Below are 19,137 nucleotides of genomic sequence, written 5' to 3'. Positions count from 1 at the left end.
AAGTTTGAAGAAGAGATGAAAATACTTATCGATTTACTGTCACGCTGTCATAATATTACTGCTGTAATATAATATAATATAATATAATATAATATAATATAATATAATATAATAAACTGTATTAATGTTACAGAGAGACAGATTGTTGTTTTTTTTCTCAGCAGTTTATCAGTTTCTATAGGTTTTCAACATTTGCGCTCATGTTCTCTGTCTCAGATCTTGACGGTGTCGGGGGTCAGACGTCGGGGCTCCATGTGGTCTGATAGAAGATGAGAGAACATGACTGTGGACGGAGTGAGCCGGACTCTCTACGGTCGTCCTGCAGCGCTCTGCCGGGGTCAAAGGTCACCCTGCACCATGACGTCCAGGTGAGGACACACTGTAAAAACTATCACTGCCATCTTGATCTAATGATGTCATTTGGAGCTAGAGGCTGTGCTGTGGTGATCAGGGGTGGAGCTGTTGTATTGAGGCCCCGCCCACACAGCTGGCTGAGCGGAGCGCAGCTGTCAATCATCATGTGAAACTTCGTTTTTATATCATCAAATAACTAATAATAACTAATTGAAACCAAACTGATGAGAAAAATTAACATGAACATGAACTTGTCCCATCTGCTAACATGGAGGGGGCGGGGCTTATGACTTATACTGCAGCCACCAAGGGGCCATCCAGATGTTCTGGCTGTCATGTTGTCTGTCTTTTTTTATGTCAGTGGTGAGGATTTAGTCAAGTGTCTTAGTTAAGTACAATTTTGAGGCACTTATTGGAGAGACTGGGGACAATTTTAACAATTTTTAGATTTTCCCTCTGAACTCACAGACTTCTGCAAATACACAAATTTTTCTTCTTCAACCTTTTCAATTGCATTTTTGAGTGGCTAAATGTGCTCAATGGCACATGAAACTTGGCACACGGATTAGTCATGGTGAAAAATGTTGTATGATTTAGCTGTTGGCAGTTGTTTTTTCCATGTATTGTATTTTTAACAAACTCCTCCTACAAAATTAATTACAGTGACTTAAAAATTTGTGTGCGCCATCTTGACTACTTTGTCATCAAAAGTTATTAAAAAGTTTAAGTATTGTTGAAGGGTGTAAATAGTAATAAAAAAGAAAAGTAATAAATAGGAATAAAACTAAAGAAAAGTTCATAAAGTGAAAACTCTCATGAATCATGTGACGACCTCTCTGATTCATCTGCTGACCCTATGCAGGGGCTGAAACCTTAGGTTGGGAACCACTTGATAAAACCAACTAACTGTAGTTCAAAGCGTTCCCACCTGCAGATACAAATATTTAATTCATACCTTACGAGATCATTATATCATGAAGAAGAAAATAAAGCTGAAGATGATCAAATTTCAAAATAAAAGCACAAAAAACAGGTCAAAGATTAAAATCATCATCTTCATCTGTCTCCTCTTCACACTCATCACCTCTTTGTTTATATAATGAAGCTCCGCCTCCTGCTGCTGCACAGCTGATGCTGAGGGGGGGGGGCTCCGGCCGTCTGACTGGCTGAGGCAGAGGGGCTGTGGGGCCTCTGATTGGCTGAGGCCGTGTGAATGGACGGGATGTGTGTGAGCATCAGGAGGCAGCAAACGTGAGCTCTGCACGTGCTCAGTACGGCTCATCTGCACGAGGGAGCTGAGCACGCTTAGAGAGGAGGCTGCTGCTGTCACACACACACACACACACACACACACACACACACACACACACACACACACACACACATCATTATAGAAATAAATCCTGCTCTCTGATTGGTTGAATCATAATTTAGTTCAACCACTGTTTTACATCAGAGCTCAGTGTGTCACCCAACAGGTAACCATGGCGACAGGGCTGATGCTTCAGGCTGTGTTAGAAGGGAACTTGATAAAGGAACCTGATTGGAGAAGTGAGGGTCAGTGTGGTGTCATGAATATTAATGAGGGATCAGTTTAAAACTGCTGTGGAGGTTTCTGTTGTACAAACTCTGATTTTAAAGACGTCGTGTAAAACGTTAATAAAAACAGAATGTAGTGATTTACAAAAAACCTTTCAACCTATATTAAGTTGAATACAGAACAAAGACAAGATATTTAATGTTCAAACTGATTAACTTTATTGCTTTTTGTAAATATTGACTCATTCTGTTGGTTCAGGAGCAACAAAAGATTGTGAAAGTTGTTGAACGCTCCAAAAACACCTGTTTGTAATGTTCCACAGGTAAACAGGTGAGTTGGTAACAGGTGACAGGATCATGATTGGGTATTAAAGGGGCGTCCTGGGAAGGCTCAGTGGTTCACAAGCATGGATGGGGTGAGATTCACCACTTTGTGAAAAACTGCAAACAGTCCAACAGTTTAAGAACAATGTTTGTCAACACAAAACTGCAGGAATTTATAGATTTCACCATCTTCAATCCATAATATCATTAAAAGATTCAGAGAATCCAGAGAAATCTTTGCACGTAAGGAGCAAGACTGAAAACCAACACTGAATGTCTGTGACCTTTGACCCCTCAGGCAGCACTGCATTAAAAACTGCATTAAAAAACACGTTTGGTTGGTTGTTGGTTAGTTGATTGGTTGGTTGGTTAGTTAATCACTTGGTCAATTGGTTGGTAGCTATGGCATCATGGGTAACTGTCACATCTATGAAGATGATTTTCAAATCATTGCTTCTTTTTTTAATTTATGTTTTAGACAGCATCCCAATGTATATGGAATTGTTGTAAATAAAGTTTTGTTCAAACTGAAATGGATAAAAAATCTTGTGTATGTGTGTCAGGGTGTGTTGGATTTGTGTGAGGACAGATCAGCTGGTTGCCACGGTGAAAAGCTGGAAGAGGGCGGAGCTAAAAACACAGACCAGAAGAAAGCAGGTGGAGACAACGACAGGTAACACACACACACACACACATGCTGACACCACAAAGCTCAGGTGTGTTTGTGTCCACAGGTGTGTCTGTGTCCTCAGGTGTGTCTGTGTCCTCAGGTGTGTTTGTGTCCTCAGGTGTGTCTGTGTCCTCAGGTGTGTCTGTGTCCTCAGGTGTGTCTGTGTCCTCAGGTGTGTTTGTGTCCTCAGGTGTGGTCACCCGGTCGACAGCGCAGGTCTTTTCTCCTTCATGACGTTTCATTGGCTGACTCCTCTGGCTGTACACGCTCGCAGGAAACGGCAGCTCCTATTGGACGACATCTGGCCCGTGTCACCGCGGGAAGGTTGTCATGCCAACAGCCTGAGGTAGGAGGAGCTAATGAATGTTTGCTGATTAATCTATGGGTAATTCTGGAGAGTTTAGTGGTCACTGAGAGGGTTCTACAGTACTGACAGATGTCTGTCTGTGAGGGTTCAAGAGGTTCTTCAGGAGGTTTTAGTGACCAGTCGTGATGGTCTAGTGGTTCTCTAGGAGGTTCTAGTGGCCACTGATGAGCTTATATTGTACTTCAGGAGTTTAAATAGTTTAGGAGTTTAATAAGGTCGGGGTGGTCATTGAATAGATTCTAGAGGTATTCTTGGGATCCTCTTGAACCAGATGAGATTCAAGGGTAGTACTTAGGAGGTTCTGTAGTAACTCAGTAGTTTTGATGGCCAAAAACAGTGTTGTGGTCATTTAGGAGGTTTGGTGGTCATTAAGAAGATTTTAGAGTTCCTTTGGGTGGTTCTAGGGGTCATTTAATAGGTTTTAGTTGTCACTGAACAGGTTCCAGAGATCCATGAGGAGGCAGCCATTGAGATGGTTCGAGCGCTGATAAAGGAGGTTATATAGGTTATCATTGGGGAGGTTCTCGGGGTCTCATAGAAGGTTTCAGTAGCCATTGATAGTGTTTTAGAGGCCTTTTAACAAGGTGTGGTGATCACTGATGAGGTTCTGCAGTGTTGTCAGAGTTTTGATGTCTGTTTGTGAGGATTCAAGAGGTTCTTGAGGAGGTTTTATTGGCCAGTGATAATTTTCGAGAGGGTCTCTGAGAGGTTCTAGTGGCCACTGATGAGCTTATGTAGTACTGTAGGGAGTTTTAATAGCCTGAGTAGGTTCTAGGAGACATTCAGGAGGATTTAGTGGTCCTTCCAGAGGTTGAAGTGGTCACTGAGTAGGTTCTAGGGGTCTTAATGAGGTTCTTGGGATCCTTTTGAAACAGATGAGATTAAAGGGTAGTCACTGTGGAGGTTCTAGTTGTTACTGAGGAGGTTCTGCGGTAGATAGCCAAAACAGGATTTGTGGTCATTAAGAAGAATCCAGAGCTCCTAAAGGATTTACCAGGGTTCATTTAGTAGATTGTTGTGGTCACTGAGGAGGTTCAACAGTAATTTATGATTTTGGTGGCCATTGAGAAGGTTCTAGAGGTCCTCTTGGAGGTTCTAGGGTTCGTTTAGTAGGTTTTAGTGGTTGTCGAAGAGGTTCTAGGGTACTTCCGGTGTTTAGATTAGATTAGATTAGATTCTCTGTGAACTGACGTGTTTTTGCCAGCAGGTGGACACTCAGAATCTTTTATATGACCTCAGTCTGGTGATTTGTGTGTGTGTCTCTGTTTTGTGTCTCTGCTGTGTGGATTTGTGTGTGTGTGTTGTTGTCTTGTCTGTCCACAGGTTGGCGTCTCTGTGGGAGGACGAGTTGAGATCAAAGGGCAGCGATGCGTCCTTGTGTTCGGTGGTTTGGTCTTTCTGTCGGACTCGTCTCCTTCTGTCCATCCTCTGTCTCGCCGTCACACAGCTGGCAGGATTCAGTGGACCGGTGAGTCACCACCAGTAATGACCAGTATGTCCAGCACCAGTCCCACCAGTCTAACCAGGGTCCGTCTGTCCTGCAGGCGTTCGTGGTGAAGCGTCTGTTGGAGTACACCCAGCAGCAGGACTCAGACCTGGTCTATGGGCTGCTGCTGGTCCTGGGCCTCCTGTCCACGGAGCTGGTCCGGTCCTGGTCTCTGGCTCTGACGTGGGCCCTGAACTACAGGACAGGGTCCAGACTGAGAGGAGCTGTCCTCAGTCTGTCCTTCAACAAGATCCTCAAGCTCCGCAGTGTCCGCGACAAGTCCATGGGACAGGTACTGACAGGGGTTATTACAGGGTTTATTTGTTTTCGTTTGTCTGTTTGTTTTGTTTTGCTTATTGTTTATTCTTGTTTTGTTTTGTTTGTTATTTTATTGTTGTTTAGTCTTTTATTTTTGTTTTGTTTGTTTTTTTATTTATTTGTGTGTTTGGTTTTGTCTTTGTTTGTTTATTTGGTTTCTGTAGTTTGTTTGTCTGGCTGTTTGTTTTGTTTGTTTATTTGTGTGCTTGTATTTGTTTAGTTAGTCTGTTTATTTACTTTCTTCACTTTTGTGTCTGTTTTTGTGTCCATTTGTTTCAGTCTTAATTCATTTTTTTCTTTAGTTTCTGTTGTTTGACTGAGTCTGTTTTGTTTGTTTGTTTGTCTGCTTGTTTTCCTGTTTGTTTTATTTGTTTGCCTGCCTGTTTATTGCTTTTGTTTGTTTACATTTGTTTGTTTGTTTTTGCTCTCCCTTCCTTTCTTCATTTTTTATTCTGGCAGATGATGCTAGCGTAAAACTGATTCTATATGATCATTTGTCTCGCTCCTCTCCCTGTCTCCCTGTCTGTCTGTCTCTCTGTGTCTCTGTCCGTCTGTTTGTCTCTTTGTCTGTCTGTGTGTCAGTTGGTCAACATGTGTTCCAGTGACGGTCAGAGGATGTTTGAAGCTGCAGCAATGGGCAGTTTGTTAGCAGGAGGCCCCCTGGTGGCCGTCCTTGGTGTTGCCTACAACCTGTTTATTCTGGGACCCACGTCTCTGCTGGGATCGGCCGTCTTCATCCTCTTCTACCCCACCATGGTCAGTAACTCACCGTCATGTCATGTCAATCATGTCGACAATGATCGGGTGTATTGATCAATATGTTCTGATCAGATGTTCAGCTCCAGACTGACGGCGTTCTTCAGGCGGAGGGGCGTGGCTGTCACCGACAGACGAGTGCAGAAGATGAACGAGATCCTCACCTACATCAAGTTTGTCAAGATGTATGCTTGGGTCAAAGCTTTTGCCCAGGACGTCCACAGTATGTACTCACCTGCACACACTCACCTGATCGGCCCGTCGCCATGGTAACACAGGTAAACAGTGACTTTTGACTCTTGTCAATGTTTTCTGTCAGGAATCCGTGATGAGGAGCGCAAGATCTTGGAGCTGACTGGTTACTTCCAGAGCATCACTGTGGGCGTGGCTCCCATAGTTGTCGTCATTGCCAGCGTGGCAACATTCTCCACCCACATGTTGCTAGGATATGACCTGACAGCAGCTCAGGTACAGTGCTAAAATAGGCAAGAAAAACCTGCTGTGGTTCGTGCAATCATGTGTTTTTAATGTTGGCTAGCCTTGCTAACAGTGTCTCTCCATAGCTGTTAGCATTGTAGCAGCTGCAGCTAAGTACCAGATGTGAACATGTTAGTACCAGGTGTACCAGGTGTGAATGTGTTAATACCAGGTGTACCAGGTGTGAACGTGTTAGTACCAGATGTGAACATGTTAGTACCAGGTGTGAACATGTAAGTAGCAGGTGTGAACGTGTCAATACCAGGTGTGAACATGTTAGTTCCAGGTGTGAACATGTTAGTACCAGGTGTGAACATGTAAGTAGCAGGTGTGAACGTGTCAATACCAGGTGTGAACTTGTTAGTTCCAGTTGTGAACATGTCAATACCAGGTGTGAACATGTCAATACCAGGTGTGAACATGTTAGTTCCAGGTGTGAACATGTTAACACCAGATGTGAACTGGGCCTGTGTTGACATATTTCACTGCATTCTCTTTCAGCCTGTGTGGATGTAAACTTGTTGACTGTCTGTGTGTCTCTGCAGGCCTTCACCGTGGTGACGGTGTTTAATGCGATGACCTTTGCCCTGAAGGTCACTCCGTTCTCTGTCAAGTCTCTGTCTGAAGCTTCAGTGGCCATGGAGAGATTCAAGGTCTGACAACATTAACACCTTCTTACTGACTGGCATCCTTGTGTGCATAACCTGCTTCATGTTTCCACTGGTCCAGTTTGTGTTGTTGAAGGTCGAAGGGTTCAGCTGTTCCCTGACTGTTGGATGGATGGATGAACAGATGGATGAATGAACAGGAGGATGAATAGATGGAGGAATATTTGGACGGAGTGAATGAGCTGAGTGAGCAGAAAGAAAACAAAGCTCAGTCTGATCTGAGGAAGCTTAGCCAAAACCAGGTCCCAGCTCGTCCACCAGTTTGATCTGGTCTGTCCTCTCTCTCTCTGTCTGTCCTCTCAGAGTCTCCTCCTGCTGCCGGAGGTCGACAGCGTCCGTGCGTTGCCTGGCGACCCTCAGGTTGCCGTGGGGATGTGTGGGGCCAGTCTGGCGTGGGAGGGGGGTGGACAGAGTGCTCAGCCCAGCCCATGTGTCCGGACAGCCAGCAGACACCGACACAGGGACAGGGACAGGTAATAAAGAGGTTCAGCCAGACCAAATTCAATGATGCATTCAGGTGCTTCAAAACATCCAAATAGTAAAACAGGTAGTTTCCTTGGAACCACAAACAAATAGTGAACCTCATGTGAAGAATTTACAGGAACACCTCAACTCAAGATATATTCTATTTTAAAAGTTAACATGGAAAAAACATTTTAGGTGTGTTTGATTTTGAATTTTTGCGCACTTATGCTGTCCTCTAAATTCAGCCTAAAGAAGGCTGCATTTAAACAGAAAAGACCCGTTGACCTGTTGAATCCTGTCAGAGTCTTACATGGGTCCAGTTTTGCAAACCCTGCAAGTGCTGTGACCCGACTTGCACCCGTGATTAAACACACATACACAGTCACTCGCTTGTTTTGTCCACTGGTGCAGCTCCTGCAGCTGTCCATGTGACTCCACAGAAACCATGCTGCTAGCTTGCAGCTATCAAAAGCTAATATTTTTTGGAACTTTGTATGAGCAGATGAGGTTTAGTTAGTCTAACCTACTTCATTTAAGAAAATCAGTTCATTGTCTATATTAAATTGGACAATTCAAAATTCTTTTGTTATTTGTTGCAAAGTAATGTGATCATCTGGTTAACCCACGGGTCAGGCAGGAGTCTGTCGACTTAGAACACTTAGAACAATAGAAGATACCCCAGGCTGAGGCAGGTGGGTCAGGCAGGCTCGGGCTCTGACAAAGCAGTGGTCAGAGTAAGTTATTAATAGCTACCAAAAATATTGTGTGCAGTTGTTCACCTTCTGCCCTCTGTTTGCCTTCTCTCAAACACACACACATGCTGCCACAGCGTGTGTGTGTGTGTGTGTGTGTGTGCACGTGGCAGTGCATCCAGTGCGCTCTGTCATCTCAGCTGATCGGTGCTCAGAGCATAGTGCAGCCAAACACCAGACTAAACAAAGACAGTGTAGACCTGTTCTGTTAAAATTCACTTTTACAATATGAAGGGAAAAGAGGGAGAGAACAAACTAGACCCATAACAGCTTCTCTGTTCCAGCTGCAGGATCAGCCTGATGGAGAGCACAGAGCACAACATGATCCTGGCAATTCTGCTGCTGTAATACATGAAGTTGTGGAATAAACTTCAAAAAAGCTAACAGAACCAAAGCATCATTTTGCTTTTTTTTGTGATCAGTTCATTGCCAATTAATGGGTGTCAGGCATGAAAAGCTAAATTCACTGACACTAACATTCCTAGCACCAACAGATATTTAACCCAGGGTTAGAAGTAGTTCTGTATGAATCATGTAGCCCTGAGCTAACAATGTGTGTGTTTGAAAGGGGGCTCTTACCTTATGAGGCCGCTGGATTTGCGAGATCAAGAGATCATGCGAGAATCCATCTTGCCAGGCTCCAAGTTATCCATTTGTGTCTGCATCAGAGGTGATGCGAGCCAATCAGCAGATAGTTCTGTGGAACAAACCATCTAGCCTGTCAGGTTATCTTACCCCAGGACCAAGGATAACCCTGGGCTCAGATTATGCAGTGTGAAGAACACTATAGTGGCTTTAAGACACTGTGTCATGAATTTCAACTGACTCCTGACTGAATTGTTTCTATAAAACAGATTCTTGTTCTTTTGGAGGAAAATGATTGAGAACGCTCATGAGGAAGTCGATCGGTTGACGAATGGGTGTTTGGTGACTTTCAGGTGTGGAGACAGAGTGGTTCTCCAGGAGGAGGATGAGGAGCAGGAGGAGGAGGAAGTGACTGGCTCCCTGCTGAGGGGAGGACAGGGAGGTAATGTGGTGTCGAGACAAGAGGAAGAAGAGAGGGAGGAGGAAGTGTGTCCTCCCCTCCTGTCTGTCCCCCCCGTCTCCCAGCGACTTCAGAGCACCCTGCACTGCATCAATTTGAGCGTCCAGCAGGTGGGTCTCCATCAACCAGCTCCAGACACTGAGATAACACCTGAGTGAAGACAAAATTATACTTGTCCTCACATCTGCAAGTAAGCGAGGATCTGCTTGAGCTAGCTACTGTGCACTGTCCACGACTTGTTCAGGAGGCCAACAAGCTACAGAAAACCATCTGCAAATATGTTGAATGTTACGCAAGCAGACTCCTGCTCATGTAAGGGTTTGGGAGTAATATATGACTAATGTCTGTCTGTCTGTCTGTCTGTCTGTCTGTCTGTCTGTCTCTTCAGGGGAAGCTGGTCGGTGTCTGTGGAAGTGTCGGCAGTGGAAAAACCTCCCTGATCTCTGCCATCTTAGGACAGGTGATGTTACTTCCTGTAGAATCAGTTCCATCTTCTCCTACATGACTCCTGCTGCTGCTGCTGGAATCAGGAGTATTGATCATTGATTGTTGTACTGACAGATGACTCTGTTGGAGGGCAGCGTGGCCGTCAGAGGAAGGCTGGCCTACGTGGCTCAGCAGGCCTGGATCCTGAATGCAACACTGAGAGACAACATCCTGTTTGGACAGGAGTATCAGGAGGACAGGTGAGAGGAGGACAGGTGTGGTCGAGGTTCATAACAAGGACAGACTGACTGACTCATGATTGTCTCTCTGTTTGTCTCTGCAGGTATCAGTCTGTCATCAGTGCCTGCTGTCTCAGACCAGACTTCGCCCTGCTGCCCAATGCTGACCTCACAGAGGTGATATCACTTCCTGTTTGTACTTTTGTGTACTTTTTTCTTTAGGGGCACCACAACACCACCTGTGGACTCAGTCATAAAAACTTAAAAATTGGAACCAAAGGTCATGCTCCTAGTTTTAGGTTATGACACTATTCAGCTTCCCTGCTAGGCCTTTTCCACCAACGTGGAACTGGTTCTGTTCTGGTTCATGCACCTAATTTTCAACTGAGGCATTTCAAACAGGTTTTCCCTGAGAACTGATGTGAAAAATTACAAGTCAGCACAAAGAAAATTAAATGTAGCTACAACAAATTTTACCATCTTTTTGAAGACGGCCATTTTTTCATCCCATCAGATCGGTGAGCGTGGTGCTAACCTGAGTGGTGGGCAGCGTCAGCGAATCAGCTTGGCCCGTGCCCTCTACAGTGACCGGGACATCTACATCCTTGACGACCCCCTCAGTGCCCTCGACGCCCACGTGGCCAACCACATCTTCCACAACGCCATCAGAAAACAGCTTTGCCAAAAGACCATCATCTTCGTCACCCACCAGCTGCAGGTAAACCTCCTCCTGACAGGTACGGGACGCTTCACTGCAAATGGTTGCCATAGAAATAACCTCTGTGTGTTTGTGTGCAGTACCTGGTGGACTGTGATGATGTCATTCTGATGAGGGAGGGGAGTATAGCGGAGCAGGGTAACCATGACAACCTGATGAAACTGAATAAAGACTACGCCGCCATGTTCAACCACTTCCAGCTGGGAGACACTCCTTATGTAGAGGTACCTGTCCACCTGTCTGTCTGCCTGTCTGCCTGTCCATCTGTCTGTCTGTCTGTCTGTCCATTTCTCTGTCTGGTCGTACAAAATGCAAAGGCTAATTCCTGCTCTATTTTATGTACAAAAGTGAATCTGCCCATTTCAAACGATGTAATCTTCACTGCTCAGATACTTTTATGTGTCCTTTATGTTGGCATGGATGTTCAGCAATACATCCACTAGAGGGCGCCACTCAAAGTCAAAAGTTACTTCAAAGAAGAAGAAGAAGAGTCAGAATTTTGTGACATCTACAAACATGGTGTCAGTGGAGGAGGCTGTAATAACGAACCTCTTGAGAAAGAGACAAAAGTTAAGGTGCGTTGCAGACGGTGTTGTGGCTCTTTGCTACGACCACGACTACAGGTGGTACTGCTCTGTTTAGTCAGAAACGTGCAGAAATATGGACAAAATGAACTCAGAGTACAGGCAGAAGGCTCTGTCTGCATCTGCATGCTTACAGCGTTCATCATAAATGAGCCTTAAGGCTGTATTTAGACCAAATCCAACATTATGGTGATTAGTGCACGGTTGTACAACAGTATGGAAGGGTGTGGATGTGTTTATTTGTGCTGTAGCATAACTGCTGTGAAACAATAAGAAAAAAAAACATTCACCAGCTTTCTCACAACAACAAATTGATCCAAACCAAAGGAAACTTCTTAGTGCTGCTATTTTGCAGCATAAACTGCAGGCAGACCCAGACGTCGAAGCTGGGTACACAAAATAAAGCATGCGAAGAAACAACTGACAGAGTATCATCGTTTGGTCTGTGAACTCCACTTCGTCTAGTTTCAGTAATCAGATTGCCAGCTTACATGATTGGCCAGCTGGTTGCATTTCTCCAAATCTATAAAAACTGATTCTACTTCAACTTTTTGGTACAGGGCCACTACAACCCCCCCCCCCCCCCCCCCACCACCACCACTGCAGCTTACCTCCATTCAAAAGAATGAGAGGACCTCCATTTTTATGCCTGATTTTGTTTTAAAAACAGCCTGAACTACTGACTTTCTGTTTCAGGCTCCCAGCAGAAAGAATGGTGGTTCTCAGAGGAAACCATCAGACAATAAACCAGGATCAGTGAAAAAGAACGCACCGGTCGTCAAGGATAATGGTAACATGAAGTTATTCTATTCTATTCTATTCTATTCTAAAATTAAAAAAGAAAACAGGACAGTGCATTTTAACAGCCATCTTATTTGTTTTTTATGACGAGATGCTATCTTTTGTATGAATCTTCTTAAATATTAAAATTAAGTTTGCAGAGCATCTTCATTTTTAATGATAATCTGTGAATATTAAAATTATTCTACTACCTTGATTGATTGATACATGGTTTGCATTTTTAAAAAATAACACATAGTCATTAGCGTATTGAGGAATAATAATTTCTCTGGAGGGAATATTTTATGGTACTCTGATGTTTTAACTGCATTTGGTCATGTGATATCAAAGGGGAGGAGCAGCTGTGTGGGGGTGTGGCCTGGCCTGTGTTCCAGCTCTACATGTCGGCATGCGGCGGCTCCACCTCCTGTCTCCTGATCCTGGCTCTATTCGTTCTCAACGTGGGGAGCTCCGCCTTCTGCCAGTGGTGGCTCAGCTACTGGATCAACCAGGGCAGCGGGGTCAGACACCTCCTCATCTTCATCACCTCCTGTTCATCATCACCTCCTCAACAGCCTCTCCTCATCTTCATCAGCACCTCCTCATCAGCTTCTCCTCATCTTCATCAGCACCTCCTCCTCATCATCACCTCTTCATCATCATGCCTTTCCTCCTAATAGTTTACCTCCTCCTGTAGTAACACTTTGTCCTCCAACCTCCTCCTCCTCCTGTCTCTTCTGTCCCTATTTTCCCAGAACACCACGGTAACCCATGGCAACAGCTCAGCTGTGAGCACCAGCATTAAGGACAATCCTCTGATGCAACACTACGCTGCTGTCTACGCCTCCTCTATGGGAGTCATGCTGCTCTTCAAACTCCTCAGAGGCATCGCCTTCGTCAAGGTCAGGATGTCACACACAATCGTCATGACCTCAGTGACCTCCTGACCCGTGAGACCACAAAAATGGCAAAATTACCCACAAAATCAAAAATCTAGAAAGAAAAGCGGAACAAAATAATTCATGAAACTGCTGTTAGTTTAATTTAGAATGCCATATTTTGTCACTTTTCTTGAATAACCACATTTAAGAGATGTTTGTTTATATGTGTTAATATAATATAATAATATAATAGATATCATGTCTGGTGTATCTGATGAGCTGAAGGCCTTCAGTGGTGTTGAATCCTGGTCTGACGGTGTCCTGCAGGGAACTCTGCGTGCCTCCTCTAAGCTTCATGACCTGCTGTTCCACAAGATCCTGCGCTGCCCCATGAAGTTCTTTGACAAGACGCCCACCGCACGAATCCTCAACCGCTTCTCCAAGGACATGGACGAAGGTAAAGGACAGGACTGAACCACCTGGCCGAGTCACGGAGCCTTCTGGAAACTTTAGTGATAACTTCTTACCTTCTTCCTCCAGTCGACACTCGTCTGCCCTTTCAGGCTGAGATGTTCATCCAGAACGTGATCTTGGTCTTCTTCTGCCTGGGCGTCATCAGTTGCGTGTTCCCATGGTTCCTGGTGGCGGTGGGTCCCCTGGTGTTGCTGTTTGCAGGGCTCCACAGTGTCTCCAGGGTCTTCATCCGGGAGCTTAAGCGTCTGGACAACGTGACGATGTCACCCTTCATGTCCCACATCACCTCCAGCATCCAGGGCCTGACCACGCTGCAGGCCTACGACCGGGGCTGCGACTTCCTCCGCAGGTCAGGGTCTGAACCACTGAGAGAGGGGGACTGAAACCTGAAATATGTCAGTGATCCAGGTCATGGTTCTCCAAGAAAGGTTTAATCAAGGGCAACTTGCGCAAGAAAACTGTTAAAACCTGAGTTCCTAAATTTAGGTTTTAAGACATTAGAATTGCATGGCAAGTCAGAAAAAAGCTACTGTAAAAAGCCAGCAGCGAACTCTGCCATCACCCATTATTGTTTTGATTTCACATTGGGAGTATCACCAAAGTCCGACCCCATGTGATCCACTCTGCAATAACAGTGTTCTTGGGCTCTGATTTTCCCTCATAACCTTGATGGATGTGAAATAGATTTTAAATTGTATTCATAATGGCCTTAAAGTTTAAAGGCCTTTAAATTGTTGAAACCTGCAGAAACCCTGCTGAATGAGACACGAAGCGTCCAAGGATCAACTAAGTCCACCTGCCCTCGATTCAACCTTTTTTGGATACTCTTTAATATCCTGAAACACCCTGAAAGCCAGGGTATGATCCAGAACCTGAGTCTGAGTGTGTCATTGTTTTCAGGTACCAGGTTCTGCTGGACCAGAACCAGGCTCCGTTCTACTTGTTCAACTGTGCGATGCGCTGGCTGGCGGTGCGTCTGGACGTCATCAGCGTGGCTCTGATCAGCCTTACGGCCCTGATGATGGTCCTGATGCACGGACAGATCCCTCCTGCCTATGCCGGCCTCGCCATCTCCTACGCTGTCCAGGTACCTTGAAAGCATCATCCTGCGGTTGTGGTTAATGGTCAGCTTTAGTCCCAAACACCTTGACACTGTGACATGAGACCCGTCTGTCCCTCTTCCAGTTAACAGGCTTGTTCCAGTTCACGGTGCGTCTGGCCTCTGAGACTGAAGCTCGTTTCACTTCTGTGGAGAGAATCCACCACTACATCCAGGTACTGGAACAGGCTTTTTTTGGGCTGGTTACACTGGTTTTCCAGTGGCCTTGCATTATGTTTATGTTCTGTACAGCTGCTCAGTTTGAAATGTTTTCTAGAAACCACGTCTAGGTTAAGTTGTTTTGTCACGTTCTCTTTAACACAAGGACCTGCTACTGATGTAGGACTGCAGAGATGTTTCGCCCAACACTAAGGTGGCCCTACTGGGGCGGACAACACTCCCCTCTTGACCCAAATAAACCAGAAAAGACACATTTAAAACAACTAATCAGGGGACTTGTCTGTGTACCCCAATATATTCGTTACCCCATGTGAGGCCTTAATACCAGTGGGTTTGTTGGACTCGTAAACACTCTGCTGTGGAGTTTGTAAGTCATTTCATCGTCTCTGCTCCATCCTGGATGAATCATGATACTGTCTGTCTCACAGTCCCTGTCCCAGGAGGCCCCGGCCCGGGTCAAGGACCGCGCCCCACCTGCAGATTGGCCCCAGCAGGGGGAGCTAGTCCTCAGGGAGGTGGACATGAGGTACCAGGAAAACCTCCCTTTGGTTCTCAACAAGATTTCCTGCACCATCCGTCCCAAAGAGAAGGTCGGCATCGTTGGCAGGACCGGATCAGGTAAGGACAGGGTTCTAGGTGTCCTCAGGTCCTGGGTTTGACTGATGAAAACTCTGAAACCAGTCTGTCTGTCATGGTTTGGGTTTTTGTGTCATTTCCTGTTTTATTTTGAAGTTCTTGTCTTCCCTCTTGTTTTTTCATCTTTACTTCCTGTCTTCATTTGTTTTCCAGTTTTTTTGATTTCTGATTGTTTCCACTTACCCCTAATTAGCCCCTCAGGTTGCCTGCGTCTGCATCTCAGTGTTTCTCCCTGTGTTCCTTCCTTGTTCCCAGATCTCTTCTGGACTTGCTTATTTTCCCCTAAATTCTTTAGCCACCCTTTGTTATTTTGCGTTCTGTCCCCAGTAAGTTAATTATACATTTAAACATTTTTGTTAATTTGTCTGTCTGTCTGTCTGTTGTAGGAAAGTCGTCTCTGGGCATGGTCATGTTTCGGCTGGTGGAACCCTGCAGAGGCTCCATCCAGATCGACGGCATCGACATCAGTGACATCGGACTGGCCGACCTCCGCAGCAAGCTGTCAATCATCCCCCAGGACCCAGTGCTGTTCAGTGGGACCGTCAGGTACAAACACCTGACAACACCTGAGATGGAAACTGTGAAAATTTTTTTGATGTGAGAGTTCAAATGACAAATGAGTCTGCCGTGTTTCCAGGTCCAATCTGGATGCCTTCAACCAGTACAGCGAGGAGCAGATCTGGGACGCTCTGGAGAGAAGTCACATGAAGGAGTGTGTGAGTACAAACAATCCTGACGGTAAATCCACAAAAGAAAACGTAAAAATACAGGGAGGCAGAGAAAATGTGACCCAAAGAAGAAAAATAAGGACCAAAGATGTCAGTTGAACATGAAACATCTGTCCACCTGTGTGTCCGTCAGGTGTCCCAGCTGCCCCTGAAGTTGGACTCGGAGGTGGTGGAGAACGGAGAGAACTTCTCAGTGGGAGAGAGGCAGCTACTATGTGTCGCCAGAGCTCTGCTGAGACGCTGCAAGGTGAGACACAGACAGAAAGACAGACATGATCCCAGCTCCTTCCCGTGGACTCTGTCATCTGATTGGTTGGTTCTGGTCACTCAGGTCCTGATCCTTGATGAGGCCACAGCAGCCATGGACGCAGAGACAGACGCCCTGATCCAGGAGACCATCAGGACTTCGTTTCAGGACTGCACCACCCTGACCATCGCCCACCGCCTCCACACCGTCCTCGCCTCCGACCGTGTCATGGTGCTCAACCAGGGACAGGTACTACACAGCACCGGCCAGAAAACGTGGTAACACGTCAGTTTCAAGGTCCCATAATTTCATGGGAAATAGGTGGTAATTACCAAGTAACATATTTGAATGTTTTTAGAAATTACCCACAAATTTCATGGTTAAGAATGTGATAATTAGCAAGTGTCATTTTCATGTGGTAATTACCACTACATGAAAATGGTACTTGCTAATTATCACATGATTAATTATGACATTTTAGGGTAATTTGGAAATAATTTGTGGGTGATTTTGAAAAAACTTCAAGTATATTACTTGGTAATTACCCCCTGTTTACCATGAAATTATGTGATCTGAAGATTTGTCTCTGAAAAGTCACATTCATGTCTCATTTGGTTATTAGAGTCAGAGGTCAAGTAGAGCATCTCTTTACATCTTTTTTTTTTTTTTTTGAAAAGATCATTCAGAGATGACAGATATTTATTATCACCTCCTCAGGTCAGTCAGTCTGCTGAGACAAGAGATTTGACTCCACAAATCTTTATACTGTTAATCAGATAATACTTAGAATAATGTAAATCTGTGATATATAACAACACATTGTCTGCATAGAGAGATGTTTCACATTCTTCATCGCCAGTTTTATACCTTTAACATTTAAAAGGGTGAAATAAATTAACTAATACTCTTTTTGAGGATTTTTTTTCATTAACAAACATTGACAACATCACAGCAAAACAACAACAAGCCACAAAAATGACCCTAAAGGATACGTTGTAATGGACAGTGAACAAATTATATTTTTATGTTGTTACATCTCTTACATAAGTTTTGCCATGTTATGTTGTTTTTGTTTTGTTATGTTGTTTTTGTCTTGTCACTTCTTTTATGTCTTGATACATTGTTTTCGTCCTGTCAAGACTTTTACGTCACTTTTGTCTTGTTACATCGTTTTCATCTTGGATTAAAACTAAAGTAACAAGCTTGTTTTTAAATTGTAAGTAGAAAGTACAGGTATTTGTGTTCATTTGTTTAGGGAGTAAAATGAAAAGGTTGTCATAAAAATAAATACTCAAGTAAAGTACAGATACCTGACAATTCTACTTAAGTACAGTAAAAAAGTATTTGTACTTGGGGATTTCCTCCCTCTGATGAACAGGAGTGTATTCTGACCGTGTTGTCAGAGTCCAGTTCACCACCACCTGACAGCTTCACATGATTTTATTTTAACTTTATTTAACCAGGCAAGTCAGACGAGAACAGACTCTGCTGCACAGTGGCGCGCGGGCTGAGGGCGAGAGCCTCCTGAGGAAAGGAGGTGGGGCTAAAAAGGGTATCAAAAGCTCAAAGACAGAAACACACAGTGTTATATAAAAGATGTGCAGTGTAACACACAGCACTGGCAGGTAGAATCAGATGGAAAACAGCTCACACAAACAGCAGACAGACAAACAAAGAACCAACAGCAGCAGAGGGAGAACTAGAACGTGCACAGAACATCAGAGAACAGATGCAAGATTAGGTGAATATTAAATTTCCCAAAAAATTGGGCCAAAATCAAACCTATGAACAGGGAACTGTTGTTGTGACTGCACCTGAAGCTTCCTTTGATCTGATTGGTCCAGGTGGTGGAGTTTGACGAGCCCTCCAAGCTGCTGGCCAATGAGAACTCTCGGCTGTGGTCCATGCTGGCCGCCGTGGAAACCAAGATCTCAGTGCGAGGATGAGGAGGAGGAGGATGAAGAGTTACTGTAAATGTTTAACTGGACAGACGTGAGATCAGAGGTTTGACTCACTCATCACAGATTAACACTGATGTGAAGGTGCTGAAACTGATCCTGGTACTGTACTCTGTGTTAGAGAAGAACATCTGTAAATATAATCACTCTTCATCTTCATCATCATCGTCATCATCACTCTGACTTACTGTTGCTTTTTTGCAACATGATGACATTCTGTGTGTGTTTTTGTTTTATGTAAAACAAGTGTGATTGGATCATTTCAGGAGGTTAAAGTACGGTTAAAGTATTGTTTTTATTTAAAAAAAAAAAAAAATACTCATGAGCAATTTATTACGACAGTGTATGAGGGACATTTTAGATTTTAAAAAAATGGAGCCGGGGCAGGAGGGTGAAATGCTCAGAATTTCCCACATTAAAGCTGAAAATTCAACAGAAAAATACATTATATCATATTTTCTGAGATTAAAGTCACAAATTTAAAAACTTGGATTAATATTAAATAAATAAATAAAATAATCCTGGCCATTCAAATTAATACAAAGAACTGAATATTGCATACCATTTAGTATGATGTTATGATGACCATATAGACCAGAGGTCTGCAACCTTTACATTCAATAGAGACATTTTTGGCCAAAAAAAGAAAAGTAAGATGTGTCTGGAGCTGCAGCTATTAAAGCCTCTCTTTTCCTCTGAACACCTTTTTTTAAATTTAAATTTTGGCGTCCACAGCTTAAAGAAGAGGAGAAGACAGAGCTGTGCATGTAGGTTATGACAAAATCCTTTAAACGCTGTTAGCAGGGGAATGAAAGTGGCACTTTTCCAAAAAAGATAGTCAATTTATCATTCAAAAATTTTTGATGGGTCAAAATTGAATGTTATCTGTGTAAGTGGCAACCACTGGAATGGAATGAGCCCTTTAGTGACTGAATGTTATTAATGTTATTAATTGCACCTTTAATC

At 44.1% G+C, this 19,137-nt stretch overlaps 1 protein-coding gene across 1 annotated transcript; it reads left to right on the top strand.

Moving 5' to 3' along the window:
* Window positions 1-218: 218 nt before the first annotated feature.
* Window positions 219-18,534, top strand: abcc5 (ATP-binding cassette, sub-family C (CFTR/MRP), member 5). Its single transcript, XM_084717652.1, has 29 exons — window positions 219-368; window positions 2,781-2,890; window positions 3,078-3,233; window positions 4,578-4,722; window positions 4,799-5,032; window positions 5,641-5,814; window positions 5,890-6,037; window positions 6,134-6,282; window positions 6,837-6,944; window positions 7,263-7,432; window positions 9,115-9,331; window positions 9,610-9,681; window positions 9,783-9,907; window positions 9,991-10,063; window positions 10,401-10,604; window positions 10,685-10,828; window positions 11,885-11,978; window positions 12,320-12,489; window positions 12,724-12,870; window positions 13,177-13,306; window positions 13,390-13,672; window positions 14,224-14,410; window positions 14,509-14,598; window positions 15,031-15,220; window positions 15,625-15,784; window positions 15,876-15,954; window positions 16,100-16,213; window positions 16,298-16,462; window positions 18,058-18,534. The coding sequence occupies exons 1-29, from the start codon at window positions 270-272 to the stop codon at window positions 18,157-18,159; spliced, it is 4,239 nt and encodes a 1,412-aa protein (XP_084573778.1). The 5' UTR covers window positions 219-269; the 3' UTR covers window positions 18,160-18,534.
* Window positions 18,535-19,137: the final 603 nt, after the last annotated feature.

The sequence above is a fragment of the Lutjanus erythropterus genome, chromosome 4 (assembly GCF_056507025.1).
Source record: "Lutjanus erythropterus isolate fLutEry1 chromosome 4, fLutEry1.hap2, whole genome shotgun sequence".
In the NCBI taxonomy this organism is placed as follows: Eukaryota; Metazoa; Chordata; class Actinopteri; order Lutjaniformes; family Lutjanidae; genus Lutjanus; species Lutjanus erythropterus.
This window is presented reverse-complemented; position numbering and strand designations above follow the sequence as displayed.

Excerpts from the sequence above, each read along its gene's own strand:
- abcc5 (XM_084717652.1), top strand. The coding sequence starts at position 270 with ATGAGAGAACATGACTGTGGACGGAGTGAGCCGGACTCTCTACGGTCG. Across the intron at positions 5,815-5,889 it reads TCCTCTTCTACCCCACCATG|ATGTTCAGCTCCAGACTGAC; the intron begins GTCAGTAACTCA and ends TGTTCTGATCAG. Across the intron at positions 6,283-6,836 it reads ATGACCTGACAGCAGCTCAG|GCCTTCACCGTGGTGACGGT; the intron begins GTACAGTGCTAA and ends GTGTCTCTGCAG.